The sequence below is a fragment of the Myotis lucifugus genome, unplaced genomic scaffold, assembly GCF_000147115.1.
Source record: "Myotis lucifugus unplaced genomic scaffold, Myoluc2.0 scaffold_99, whole genome shotgun sequence".
In the NCBI taxonomy this organism is placed as follows: domain Eukaryota; kingdom Metazoa; phylum Chordata; class Mammalia; order Chiroptera; family Vespertilionidae; genus Myotis; species Myotis lucifugus.
Genome location: NW_005871147.1, coordinates 2,297,444 through 2,312,139, shown reverse-complemented (window position 1 = coordinate 2,312,139; position 14,696 = coordinate 2,297,444). Strand labels below are relative to the sequence as shown.

The following is a 14,696-nucleotide window of genomic DNA, read 5'->3' as shown; positions in this document are numbered from 1 at the left end:
ACTGAATGATCTCACCCAGGGGTAAGCTGATTCTGAAGAAACTTGCTTAAAGTTTAGCTTAAAAAAAAAGTCTTAAGTTGAAATAATTTTATATTTAAAGAAAGGTACCATGGGGACACATATTACTAATTTGGCAACTCATGGAATTAATGGCAGGTGAATATTAAAAATAAACCCTGCCTGGCCAGGGTGGTTCAGTTAGTTGTGGCTCAGTTAGTTGGGCATCGTACCATGCACCAAGAGGTCACCGGTTCGATTCCCGGTCAGGGCACATGCCCAGGTTGCTGGCTCAATCCCCAGTGTGGGGTGTGCAAGAGGCAGCCAATGGATGTTTCTGTCTCTCCCTCTCCCTCTCTAATATCAATTAAAAAAAACATTTTTTAAAAAAGTAAACCCCAATTAGAGAGCGCTCTGAGTCCACTCACTTATGTGGACCTAAATATTTGCAAACTTGTTTTAAACATTTACACAGAATTTTTTTTGTCTATTTGAATAATATGAAATCTTTGCTATTAGGGTTAGGCTTTTGACTCAAAAATTAACACAAAGAGGCTGATCCCAAACTTCAAGATAAGGGGTGGCATTGCAAATATACTTTGATTTGTGTACACAAAATGGCCAATCAGCTAGGACCACAGACTGGTAACTTCCTGGGCTTACAGATACAGCAGCTTTGGACATGTAGTTTCTTTGGCGGGTCCCTGGAGCACTGTTTTCACTCAGACATCATCACCTAGGGCCAGGATGCACCCCTATAGGCAGTGAGTACAGTGTCATTCCAACTGCTCTTTGTTTTCAACCCTTTTCACGCTCCCCCATTTATGCTTTTCTCTGAGAGCTCTTCAGATTGTAAAACCTGTTTCTTCCCATTCATTTCCTCTTGCTTCTGGGGATCTTTGGGTGCTCCCCACCCAATACTATCCAGTCAATCTGCAACATCTTTCTCCTTTATTGAACTCATCACTTAGTCCTGGCTGGTTTGGCTCAGTGGATAGAGCGTTAGCCAGTGGACTGAAGGGTCCCAGGATCGACTCTAGTCAAGGGCACATGCCTGGGTTGCAGGCTCAATCCCCAGTAGGGGGCGTGCAGGAGGCAGCCAATCAATGAACCTCTCTCATCATTGATGTTTCTTTTCTTCTTCTTTTTTTTTTTTTTTTTTTTTACAGAGAGAAAGGGAGAAGGATAGAAAGCTAGAAACATCGATGAGAGAGAAACATCGATCAGCTGCCTCCTGCACACTCCCCACCAAGGTACATGCCCTTGACCGGAATCGAACCTGGGACCCTTGAGTACACAGGCCGACGTTCTATCCATTGAGCCAAACCGGCTAGGGCACATCATTGATGTTTCTATCTCTCCCTCTCCCTTCTTCTCGGAAATCAATAAAATATTTTAAAAAACAAAACACAAAACCATCTCTTAGAACTCAGTATGTGCGTCTACCATTCACTGTTCGGTTAGTCGAATCATTCAACCAGTTCAGTGCCAGGCATTGAACAAGATGTTAAGGAAACAGACCAATTCAACATAGACCAAATGAAGACGCTTACAATGTAGTTACTTTTCTTTGGATCTCTGGTACTCTGATTCTAGCTTCCTTATTATTGCTTTGTGTTCTGCCCATGCCCTCGTCAACTTTTTTATAGGAAAGATGTGGTACATGGGCAAGGACAATGAAGTGGGATCTCTAGTCTAGGCTTTCAGTTTGTCTGAAATGCCTCTTCACTGGCTCTGCAGAATCTCCTCCTCAGTGTACATACCAGTGATTCTTCTGCTGACCACCATGTTTATCACACTTGAAATCCTGTCCAAAAAATTCAAAAACATGCTCCATATGTTCCTATCCCACTATTCTCTCCCCAGGAGCCCAAGGTTTGGCAGTCAACCCCTTCTTGTTCTTCTGCCTACCAAATATGGCTTTACCCACTACTTGGTCATTTTGGCAACTAACCAGTTATTTAAGAGATATTTGCTTATCTGTCCAACCACATTGTTTCCTATGAGTTTTAGGAATGTGAACTGAAAAGTCTGGCTTTACGTCTTTAACTAAATGATTTCCTACTCCTGTCCTCGGAAGCGTCTCAGACGATGCACCGTCGGCCTTATGAGTAAATAGAATTCCATTTCCACTAGCAGGAATGCTTCCACATGAAGTTAAGATAAACAATGTAAATAGTTCAAGTTTGTGGGGAACACAGTGTGGGCTCAGGGTTGGAGAAGATATGGCATTCAAGGGAGAGGTGGGAAAAGACAGACAATCATTTAGACGCTAGGGAGCCAGTGTAGCAGGAAGATGAAAAGGAGGGTCGCAGAGCTGATGATGCCCCAAATAACTGATAATAGCTTAGAAGCATTTCCAAAAAAGACTTGATGGTTTTTGAATTATGGACTTCCCCTAATGATGACAAATCTAATAACTTATCAGAACAGTTTTAAAAAACAACAGTAAGCCCTGGCCAGTTTGGCTCAGTGGATAGAGCGTCAGCCTGCGGGCCAAAGGGTCCCGGGTTCAATTCCAGCTAAGGGCACATGCCCGGTTGTGGCTCGATCCCCAGTGTGGGGTGTGTAGGAGGCAGCTGATCAATGATTCTCTCTCATTGATGTTTCTATCTCTCCCTCTCCCTTCCTCTCTGAAATTAATATTAAAAAATAATATATAAATAAAAAGAAACAGTAAGCTAAATTATGTGTCCCTTAGCAAGTCATTCTATCTTATCTAAATTTAGCTCCTTTGCCAATGATGCAGCCAATAAGGTGGCTCTCTTGTCCTATTTGAATTTAATTATTTATGCGGCGAGTACACAAAAACTCAGATTCTATACCCATGCTGTCCAATAAGGTAGCCACTAGCCACATGTGGCTAGTGCTGTTTAAATATACATGGGTTTTGAAGATAATACGAATAAAAGAATGTAAAATAACAACGTTTTAAATTAATTGTTGAAGTGTTATTGTTGAAATGACAAATTAGGTTAAATAAATTATTCAAATTGGTATACCTGTTTCTTTTTAGCTTTTAAAATGTAGCTACTAACAATTTTAAAATTAGATATATGGCTTGCATTGTATTTTTATTGTATTTCTATCCAACATTTCAGGAGCAGAGCCTGGGAATTACAGAAACGACTTGAACAAAGCTTGTCCTTGCTAGATGACAGAAGTTCACAGGTACATGATAGTAAGAATCATGACATAATGCAAGAGATGGGTGTTTCCTTTTTGAAAAAAAGAGGCCTTTGCTTAAGCTGGGCTCACATGAACAGTATGAGTCAGGATGTGAGCTTAATTCAACAAACGTCCATTGAACACCTACAAGGAAAACCACATAGGCAGATTTTACAGATGAGCTAAACCCGGCCCCTGGCCTTGAGTTCACCATTTCATATATTCTTTGCTGCAAAGCAAATACCTGGCTCTTGGCAGAGACTCCATCGTATTCACTGTCTAAAAAACAATGGAGGAGACGGAAGGCTGCAAAACTAAAGGCACACAGGGAAGCCCAGGAAAGCTCCCATATTAACAACAGACCTCACAACTATTAGATGAAACTAAGGACCTGGAGATAGAAATATAATGAAAAATATTTTCTCCCTGAAGCCCTCTTATATAATTAAAAGCATTTTAAGACAACATAAATCCAAACACTATATTAAGAGAAAGAAGAGCCCTAGCCGGTTTGGCCCAGTGGATAGAGTGTCGGCCTGCGGACTGAGGGGTCCCAGGTTCGATTCCAGTCAAAGGCACATGCCTGGGTTACAGGCTCAGCATGCAGGAGGCAGCTGATCAATGATTCTCTCTCATCATTGATGTTTTTATCTCTCTCCCTCTCCCTTCCTCTCTGAAATCAGTAAAAATATATATAAAGAGAGAGAGAGACAGAGAGAGAGAGAGGGAGGGAGGGAGGGAGGGAGGGAGGGAGGGAGGGAGGGAGGGGGAGAGAGAGAGAAAAGAGAAGAGGAGAGAAGAGAAGAGAAGAGAAGAGAAGAGAAGTGCCTTTGTTTTGAAATCCCTGCCTAAAATCTAAATTCCTTGTTCTGGAATTGCCTTTTGTTTTGAAATCCCTGCCCTAAATCCTAAATTCCTGTTACATGTTCTATCGTACCTGAGGCAGACAGAAATGGCCTCATGGAAAAAACACATGGATTTGTCTATATGTTAATGTTTAATGTTGTTCAGTAAGGACAGGGATGGGCCAACTATCACTAACTTGAAGATATAGATGGTAGACAAGCCTCAATGGTCCTGTCTGTCCCTGTGGTGCCCCCTCCCACCCACCCTGCCAGGTCCCTAAGACCAAGAAGAGGAGGCTCTGGGCATTTCTGAGCAGGACTGATAGGGTACATACCAGATTTCATAGTCTTTTCTTTGGGGAGTGTCTTTCTCAGGGGATTTACTTCTTTTTTGTATTATGCATTTCTTTTGCTTGCAGTTTTTTAAAAAAACAAAGCCTTAAAAACAATATAGAGATAGAATAACTGATTTTTAAAGGGATGTTAACCCCTGAAGGCAGGCTGAGGAATGAAGGTGGAGTAGTAAACAGCATCAGTGTTCTATAAACTGTCACATAAGAATGTTGTAGGAGCCCTAACTGGTTTGGCTCAGTGGATAGAGCGTTGGCCTGCGGACTGAAGAGTCCCAGGTTCGATTCTGGTCAAGTGCATGTACCTTGGCTGTGGGCACATCCCCAGTAGGGGGTGTGCAGGAGGCAGCTGATCGATGTTTCTTGTTCATCGATGTTTCTAACTCTCTATCCCTCTCCCTTCCTCTCTGTAAAAAATCAATAAAATATATTTAAAAGAAAAAAAAAAGGTTGTAGGAACTACAGGATGCTCCAGGTTCATTTGGGGGCAGAAGAGGGAGAAATTAAAGAATAACTTTGTGGTCCCTATTATCTCAACATGTTCTTCTAATGATGAACATTGCCTACTACAGAAAAGACTAGTACATATCATACATACAAGTCTGGGAGCAGCCTGAAAAGAAGTGTATGAAGTAGGAAAGCTTCTGTGTATGAAAGAACTTTGTCCTTCCTCCTTTGCAGAGACTGGGGATGTGTTTATGCTCAGCTTCTTTACGTTTGAAGAAAATGCTGAAATTCTGAAAATGTTTTTTGAAATCTGTATTTTCCTAAAAGCACTATTTTTCAGCCTCATTTTATTCCCCTAACTTGTGCAAAGCACGCCCCGACACATGCTTTTATCAGACAGGCATGATTCTATCAGAAAACCAGGAATAGTGACACCTCAGGCTTTGAAAACTGTACCTCTCGTTTTGTACCTCCTTTCCACCAGAGGATGATTGCACAAGTAAACCTCGTTTTTCCTGAACTCCGGTGCTCCTGGTGATGGGATAATTCTGGTCATCTGTCATGTATTCTGAACTCCTATCCAGCCAACTTCAATAAGGATAAGTCACTTACTGAAACATGTAAACAGCCCCAGCACGAAAGCAGCCAGATGGAAAGCTGCCTTGACCACGTGCTCTAGAAGGTGCAATAAAACTGCAATCTTGCCTTTTGGCTTGGCAGAGGCGGTTGGGAGCAGGCCCTCGTGCGCACTTGGGAATACCTATGACATCTGGGTTCTAGGTGGCAGCCACTACTGTCTAGGCTGGCACTACCGGAATCTTGGACTCGAGCAGAAATATACAGGAAATCACTCTGCCAAACTTTTCTCCTTATAAAGACAGACAATCTGTCCAGTTGAGTAAGCAGGATACAGCAGAGGAGAGGAAATGTAGAGCCGTTTCCTCCGGCCCAAGGTCCAGCCCCGGGGCCATCTCTTCAAGAACAGTGGGGCCTAAGGACCAGTCAAGGCTTAGATGATCACTTATGAACCTTTTTCCTGCCAAGGCCATTTGGATACTTATAACATCATTCGAGGGCCATACAAAATGATCAACTTAATTAGCCTGCTCTGTTTGCGCAAACATTTCATTAACTCAACCCTAATGCCTTGGCAAGGCCAGACCAAATGATTTTGTGGGCCTTATACGGCCCCGTGGGCTGGATGTGCCCCACCCCTGACTTTGGGAAAGTACAGGGGACCTATTACGCTAGAGCAGTGGTTCTCAACCTTCCTAATGCCGCGACCCTTTAATACAGTTCCTCATGTTGTAGTGACCCCCAATTTCATCGTTACAAATTGAACATAATTAAAGCATAGTGATTAATCACAAAACAATATGTAATTATATATGTGTTTTCCAATGATCTTAGGCGACCCCTGTGAAAGGGTCATTCGACCCCCAAAGGGGTCGTGACCTGACCCACAGGTTGAGAACCACTGCTCTAGAGGATTCTCCAGGGAAGTCCAGTTTCTTGTCTGACAAGGAGAAGTGACAGCAGTCTAGTGGACGGCACATTCACTAGGAGTTTAGAAATTAGGAAAACCGACATACAGACCCATAGGAAGGCCCCCTCCTCCCCCGTTTGTTCTGTTGCTCAGTATCTCCCCCGAATGTTCAAAACACAACTGTCTCTCTCCGTCAAACTTGCTCCTCCTCCTGGCTCAGTGTGATCCACCAGCATTCTCAGGGCTCTCTGGTTCCTTCTTCTTCTTTTTTGAATCCTCACCCAAGGATGTGTTTTCACTGATTTTTAGAGAGAGCAAGGGAGAGAGAAACATCGATTGGTTGCCTCCTGTTCCCACCTCAACCGGGGATTGAACCTGCAACCTAGGTATGTGCTCTGACCTGACGGGGAATGAAACCGGCAACCTTGTTGGTGTACGGGACGACGCTCCAACCACTGAGCCACCAGCCACACTCCACCTCTTTTACTCCGTCTTTGCCGACTACCCTGGATCCTACTCAGGTAGCACCTCCTGCCTGCCTGTGACTCTCCACGGTTGCTCCACCTGGACTATTGCAACGTTTGTTCGGCAAACACTCGCTGGGAGCCTCCCGAGGGCCAGGCCCTGCGCTTGGCTCTGGGCATGCAAAGGACAGCACAATAGTGTCGGTCTTTATGGGGCTTTTATGTTCTAGTGGAGGAAACAGAGCAAACACAAGAAAACAGACAACAGTTATGAGTTATGCAGTTACTTTAAAGGAAACAAAATGGGGCTAAGGCCAAGAATAACAGGAGGTAGATGACTCACTGGTCTTATCTCTTCTACCTACCCCCCCCTGACATGGTCCCCACCTGTTCCTTCCCAGTGCCTCTCACAGGGCTTTCTCTAATTAGAATACCTTCCCTCTCTCCTGGCAACTCAAATGCCACATCCTCATGAAACCTTTTGGGATGGATCCTTCCTACTCAGTAATTCTCTTCTTCTGGCATTGATCTCGCTCTACGCAGTTATCTGCATATATGTCTAATACCCCCAAGAAGACTGGAAGCTCGTGGAGGAATATCATTTTTCAACACCTTTGTCTCTTCCCCACAATGCCCTAACCCAGGAGAGATTTAAAAAGTGAATTAACCCCCCCTCCTCGAGTGGGACTAATGCCACTACTGGCCCTAACCATTTCATAGGGTTATTACGAAGATCAAATAACACTGAAGATGTGAAAGTGCTTTGAAAAAAGGAAAAAGGTCTATACGAATAGAAATGGCTTTGTAATCATAATTACAGCGAGCACCACTCTGGGAACCTGCCCACACAGGAGCTGGCGTTGCCAACCCTCGGCCCAGGGAAGGACAAAGGCCGCTCATCATTTAAACAGCAACTTTGCAGGCTGTGGCCCCGACTTTGTGTTGTTTATTTGTGATCACAAGATAAAACAAGTAACGCAGAAGCCAGGACTTTTCTGCAGAACTGAGTGGCCAGGAGCCAGAACACCTCGGTGTGAGTTCTAACTCTGCTACTTTCTTGCTTCCTCCAGCAAATTACTGAATCTCGCTGTTTTCATTTCCTCATGGGGTTGTTTACAAGGATTTAATGATTAAATACAATTCACGTAAGACAGCACTGAAACAATGCCCGGTACAACGTAAGCAAACAATCAAGTTATAGTGTCCACTCCACTTCCTGGTACAGGGCGTGGAAGGAGGTTCCTGGGAGCTAAGCTTTTTTGCTTTGTTGATTTGAGAGAAAGGGGGCGGGGGGGGGGTGTTGATCTGTTGTCCCACTTATTTATGCATTCATGGGTTGCTCCTTATATGTGCCCTGAGGATTGAAGCCTCAACCTTAGTGAATCAGGACAACGCCCTTACCAACTGAGTTACCCAGCCGGGGCCTGGGGAGCGGATCTTGATTGCTGGTGTTGTGTGGTTGTGCACAAAGAAAATACCATACAGCGGACATGGGGATGGATAGGGGCTGGCGCAATGGGCAGGATGAGGCAGAGGTGTCTGAAGAGCCTCGAGTATGGCCGAACAATGTGAGGTTAGGTAGAGAGAGTTTGGCTGTTTTAAGAGGCTTAGTTAGGACCTCATTCAAGTGAGAGTGACTAGGAGGCCGAGCTGCACTAAAAAATGAAACAGAAAGGCCTCCTTTCATTATTTTTGACTTTCATCTCTGTAACTAATGAAAACAGGTGAGCGCATGTTCTTGGTGACACGAGGAGGGAACCCAAGGTACTCTGTTTCCAACACAACCTGGTGAGAAGCCGAGCAACAGTGACCGGACCAGTCGTTCCTCACCTCCAGGGAAAGACAGAACCATCCCTTCTCCAAACTGCCTCCCTCCACAAAGGCATTTCCCCACAGGAAACCACCTGGGACACAATTAAGCAATACAGTGGGCTGAGTCAGTCGAAAGTGGCCTGAAGGAAAACGCTGCTCACGCTGTTGCCCAGAGGGGGCTGATGGCAACACAGGGAAATGCCGTATTTGGCATTAGTTGGGGGGAGTGAAAAGCGGCCTAGCTTTGGGTGGGAGGCCATCAAAGCACATTGCAGATGCTCCTCCCGGGAAACCCTCAAAAGAAGGCTATGACTGTCAGCTTAGGTAGGTGGCTGAGGGGTCCCTCTTAGATGCCCAGAAGAGACTAGAGCCTTGCCGTGGAGATGTCAGGAATGCGGTCTCCAATGCAAATAAAGACCGCATTGTAGGAATAGTGCTGGCCTGTGTCCAAGCCCTCCCTCGTGTCCTTTGAGTCACTGGGAAATGGTTAACAAACGGGTTGAACACCTGGGCTGATTACCCCCGAAGGGGATTTCCACACTGTGCATTGTAAAACCTTCCCTTCCCTTTCCGAGGCAGATCAGTCCCACCCTCTCTGAAGCGCGCCCTGAAGATTCCAAGTTTTCTAACTTCGGTTCTAGGCTTTCCAAGTGAGAGCGGTACCGACTGCTGACACAAAGCAACAAGGAGCCAAGCAACCTTGTGCTTTTCAAGTTTGTTTTGAATGAAGAGGAGCAGATGTCCAATGTTTCAAAAAGCCACACATTTGTGGATTTGGCTGACAAACCCTCTACACTGCATTCGTTTCTGTTCCCACATAGTCAGCCAGCCACTCACAACTGACTCACTCTCTCTGGGCCACAGTTTGGGCCGGTCTCCCAACTACAGAATTAGAACCTCAGATCTCAAATGAATCCAGGGTGTTCGGGTGGAGCGCGGGGGCCACCTAAAACAGTTTTGTGTGTGTTTAATTTAGGAGTATCAACACCCACACAGCAAACTGCAAGGCCAGTCGGTCAAAGAGAATGAGCAAACAGTTGGCACCTGCCTATCCCAGCACCAAGCAATTCTAAAGGCCATGAGTAAGCATCTGCCCAGAACGGGTTTTTGTTACCATCCCTCTTGCGAGTACAGGGCAAATATGCAAATACATGTAGCTTATTTGCTGCAATCCAAGGCCTCACCCCCAAGGCAAACTCATTACCTCAGGTGAACTCTTGGCCTCGTTGGGAAGGGAGGGACAGGAACCCAAGCCCCTGACGACCAGACACTAATGACTCAGCTGCTTCTAGAATTTTCAAGTACATTATGTGCTTTCTTGTTGCCTTCGACAATAAAGGAACAAAACACTAAAGGAACAAAACACTTCGGATGCCAGTTTGCTGCAGCGTTTCATTTACCATGTTTCGTGAAAGGCGGAACAGCTCTGATCAATGGGAGTTAGAGATGGAAAGTTACTTGGCTTTAAAAAATGGCTATTCAACTCCTGATTAATGTGCTCCTTTTGTGAGCACATTAATAACTAATTATTCATGAACAAAATGAACAACTTTTTGTGTTTTTCTAGCAGAAATGTGACTTTGAGGCCTATTGAGGAAGATCACGCCTGCCACCAAACCAAATTTTAAAAAACCCTGTTTAAAACCTATTTACACCCATCAACTCTCACTAATATAGGTGGGGTTTCTAACAAGGAACTAAAAGCTGGTAATCCACCCCCCCCCTAACTTCCAGATTTATTAGGATTAACTATCTTTATAATTAAAAAACTAAGCTGTCAATATTTATTTATAAGGTGGGAGGGTTAGGAAAGTTATTTTCAATGATTTCAGTTTATATTTGGTGCTTTGTACCTCATCTAGGCTAGCTGGGGGCCTATTTTCAGATTTGAAAAGGTTTTTGTCTTGTTAAGCAAGTCATCAGTTCATTAATTTGTGTTTTTCTCTTTAATTTGTACCTTGGATTTAACTTCTTTAGAAAGAGTAGATCTACTCCAAAACAAGGGTGCATATACTGAAAACATTTAAAAAAGTTTTTGGAGTAAGCGGAATGTTGTAAAATTCTTGCATGTGTATCAAATACTATCTTTGCTAAATTAAAAATTGGGGACATACATTTATGGCAGTATTTTCCATTTTATGCAGTTTAATCCTTCAGACAACCCAACTACCTATATAGTTTTTAATAGATGAAATCTAGGCCGAGTTAAAAACTTTCTGAAAGTAGATGAGTCTCACGCTGTCCCACTGAAGCCACAGGGGCAGCACGTGGGCTGAGCTTGTTTGTACAGGAGCACTTGCTCCTACAGACACTGAATTAACCAGTGCGTTTCCGAACCTTCCCCAGCCCCTGCTGTTCCTGGATTTCTAGATAATGGGAAGAGTGGCCATTATACAAATGAAAGTAAAACCCTCCCCTGCTTTCAAGCCCCACTCTCCAGATGATGTACTCAGAGAGAACACGGAAAACACGGTGTGAGGTGCTCCTCAGTGTGAACTGCTGATGCGTGGCATTGGGTTGTATTGGGTTGTAGACTATTCTCAACAGTCACTGAGTTGAGAAGTGATTAACGTTGTAGATATTTCAGGCACAAAATGAGGCTTAAACAAAACAGAGAAGGAATCAGAATTCCCAGGCCCTTTTTCTTTATTTGCAGCAATATCAAACCATCCATTTACAACGTTTCTGGTTTCTCACCAGCTGGAATTAACTAGGTATGTCTCTGGGATCATGTAGTTGTTTGCATCCACTTTTGATCTAAGAAAGGAACAAATCCACACGGAACACAAGGCCAGCAGGACCCTCAGGGCTGCCACACCTGAGCACACAGTGAGGAAAGGAGAGTTGTTCTTCATTCGAGAGAGAGTGAACAAATGGTCACCCTTAAGTCAGACCTTCAGCCTAAGACACATTTTTCTAATCCCCTACCCTGAAATAAATTGACCAATAAAGCCCAAAGATTTAGTACAAGTGGCACCATTCATATTTGCTTTCCTCTTTTCTCTCTTTAGACAAACACCAAGTAAAATGCAGGTGAAACAGATGAAACACAACCAGAAGCTAACTTAGAAACTTACACTAACCCTAAAGAATCTAAAAATTATGATTTTAATGTGAATCTGTTTAAAATAAAGCCATTGGGGCACTGCTCTTTAAGTAAGGCAACAGTCACACTGCTAGAAGTCCCTGGATGGAAAAAAATGATCAACAACCTTTTCAAAACCCACAAGGCAGGTTGCTTATGCTTTATTTACTTAGCTGTGGTCATGGAGACTATCCCAATTTTCCCATAAAATCCTTCTGACTATGCAATATCATGGCATAGAAGACTCAAAGTGCCACTGGACATAAGGACAGAGGTTTTTGTTTTTTATCATTAACCATGATTTTGGGTGATGTTTGAATGGGAACATTTGATATGGATGGTCAGATGAAAGATACCAAAATGTCAGACAGCCCATCGACTGCTGTTGCCATGAGATTCAACAGTCAACATCAGTCTGATAAGCTACCCGACAAGGTGGTACGGCCATGGAGATGTCACGACGGGAGGCAAAACAAGCAGACATTCAGGCAGGATTTGATCAAACAAACCAGGCATTTCTGGCCTGTTGAGATTTAAACCCAATTCTACTCTCAACATAATGTCAGTAGCAATTTTCCTAAAGGAAGAAAGTGAAATTGTTTATTTCCCTCTCAAGCAAAACAAAATGACCAAGTTTAACTTGAAACATCCCGAAGGAAACATCACATAAGAACAAAACTGAAAAGGACAAGAAAATTAAGTTACATATAAAAGTAAATTTCTGTTAAAACAGAGCACATGCTGAGCTAAAATTAACACATGAGAAAAGTGTAGTTTTTTTAAATGAGTAATTTCTCTCTCCCGTGTTCTTTGACTTGCATGCTACCATCTCTACTGCTTTCACAATTCAAGAAATCCCCTCATGACACCCGTCCTTACGGCACCATCTCACCGGGGTGCAGCTAGCTGCCCAATTCCAGCAACAAAAATGGATGTTGTCTCTTTTCATGCAAATAAACGAAGGCTTAAGACATTACGGTTGTAGGTGGATTTGGCAAGGCTGTCAGTCAGTTGGTAGAAGCTACTAGGAAGTAAAAAACCAAAACGCTCAAGAAAACGAACACAATTGTGGAATGATCAAAGAGGTCTTTATAAAGATTTTTCATGACTTCATTCTAAATATACAGAATAAAAAATGGTGTCAGCTCATTCCGGAGACACCAACCAGATTTTCCTTATACTGTCTCAAAATTTTAAAGATCAATTTCCCAAGAGGGTATGCAACGCATCATAAAATGGCCTTTTTTTTGGTAGGTGGGGGAGGAAGGGCTGGGCAGGATGGCAGGTTAAATTGTACCATGATAGACATGCACGACTGTTATCCCGTCTAATATTTATATACATTTTGATGATTTAGAAAAACAAAGCAGTCATTTGTGACAAGCTTAAAAAGCTTGACATAGTTAACATACTTAAGAACTTTTTTTGTGGTGTCTGGAATTCTTTAATTGTACTATGTGGGCCTTTTGAAAGTAACAAATAGAAGGCCATTTTCTGTTAAGTTTGCTGCTGACCATCCCATTCCACCCTCATAAAATACAGCTTGAATTGAATTGAGGGTGGACACCTTACCTTAACACACAAAGGAAAAGTATGTCAGTGCAAATTATGGACTAAATTGTTTTCAGGAAAAAAAAGTTAAATCGAAACAGGATGGAAAAGGGAAGTTTTTTTCCTGGTTTGGAGTCCTCCCAATTAAGGCAGAACCCATCCATTCTAGTTCCTGCTGTTAAAAACTTTTCCTGCTTATTTAGTTTTCTCCTCTGATTTTATCCGCTGCTGGATTCTTTTGGCATAACTTTGTGCCATGGAGTTAATGATGGACAGGATGAAGTAACACACCATTGCAATCACCAACTTCTCGAACATCCAGGACAACCAGTTTTCTCCCTGCAGGAAGAAATGCAGAATAAGCCACAAGAAACACTTTATCATTTCAGTAGTAAGACGGGGGTCATCTACAATGTTTTAGAAAAAAACTAATGAGATCATGGGAGCCTATAGCCTATAAAAAGTCTAAAGATGAAAAGTCTCATGTTTCTCTACCCTGAAATAGACATTTGGGCCCTTTTACACCCAGTTATTAAGATTTCACTTTGTTGGCTATAAAGTCCATGTTGATGCATATGGTTCAGAATGGGGCGACTCTGAGGCCATCCCTTATCTCTTACTACATAAGAATAAAGTCTGCAGACACTTGTACAGGGCAGTGTCAAGGGAGTTATATATTCTTGTTCCAGGACTGGGAGCAGCTTTTAAAACATAAATGTTATCTGTTTCTGAAATCATGTTTGGTCAGTTGAGGGGAGCACAGGGCCACATAAAGAGTGCAAGGCCATCCAAAACCAACCAACCAAACAAACAAAACAACCCAACTGTGCTTCCTTCAAGTTTCCCATCTCAGGCTACTGCTTACTCATCTTCTTCTAGTCATTTCCCTTTGTCACAGAAAAGGCTTAACTTAAGTTAAAGTTTTTATGTTCGGCTATAGTAAGAGCCTTGATTTATTAAAAAATGATTATTTTCCCACCTCTGAAAAGAAAAATAGTGCAAAAATGAAGGGAGATGTTCCAGTGACCTCAGTTTTGTTAAGCTATAAATGTCAACTTTTAAATCCATTCAGAAAGTATACTTCCTAATAAATAATTTAAGATCAAGGCAATAACTCATTCTACATAACAGATCTATTATTTCCCACTAGCCCTAGCCTTGACTTTGGGAGATGCACAAAACAGAAGTTACATGTTCTGATTTAGACAAATTTCCCAGTAGAGACCACGGAGCCTCAACGTCTGTGAGGGAGACTTGCAAACAAACCTCACTCTATCTGTGCCTATGCAGTGAGCCCCGTGCGCACGGCGGGGAAGAGGGGGAGTCTCACCTGAGGTGCGCCCATTTCACTCCTGTGGTGAAGCTTCTGCGCTGGGCCTCCAGGTACTCCTGGAATGGCTTCTGCAGAGATGGACCTATGCCGGGGACAGCACTGGAGGCAGGGACAATACCCCAAGGAAAAAGGTACATTTGGGAAGAAAAGAAGGAAAA

The 14,696-nt window shown here is 43.2% G+C and overlaps 1 protein-coding gene across 1 annotated transcript in view; it reads right to left on the bottom strand.

Moving 5' to 3' along the window:
- Window positions 1–11,197: 11,197 nt before the first annotated feature.
- VMP1 (vacuole membrane protein 1) overlaps window positions 11,198–14,696 on the bottom strand; it is a 98,133-nt gene continuing 94,634 nt past the window's right edge. The window contains 3 exon segments of the mRNA XM_023756741.1: window positions 11,198–13,544; window positions 14,536–14,576; window positions 14,579–14,637. Of these exon segments, the coding sequence (XP_023612509.1) occupies window positions 13,401–13,544; window positions 14,536–14,576; window positions 14,579–14,637 (244 nt within the window). The 3' untranslated portion in view covers window positions 11,198–13,400.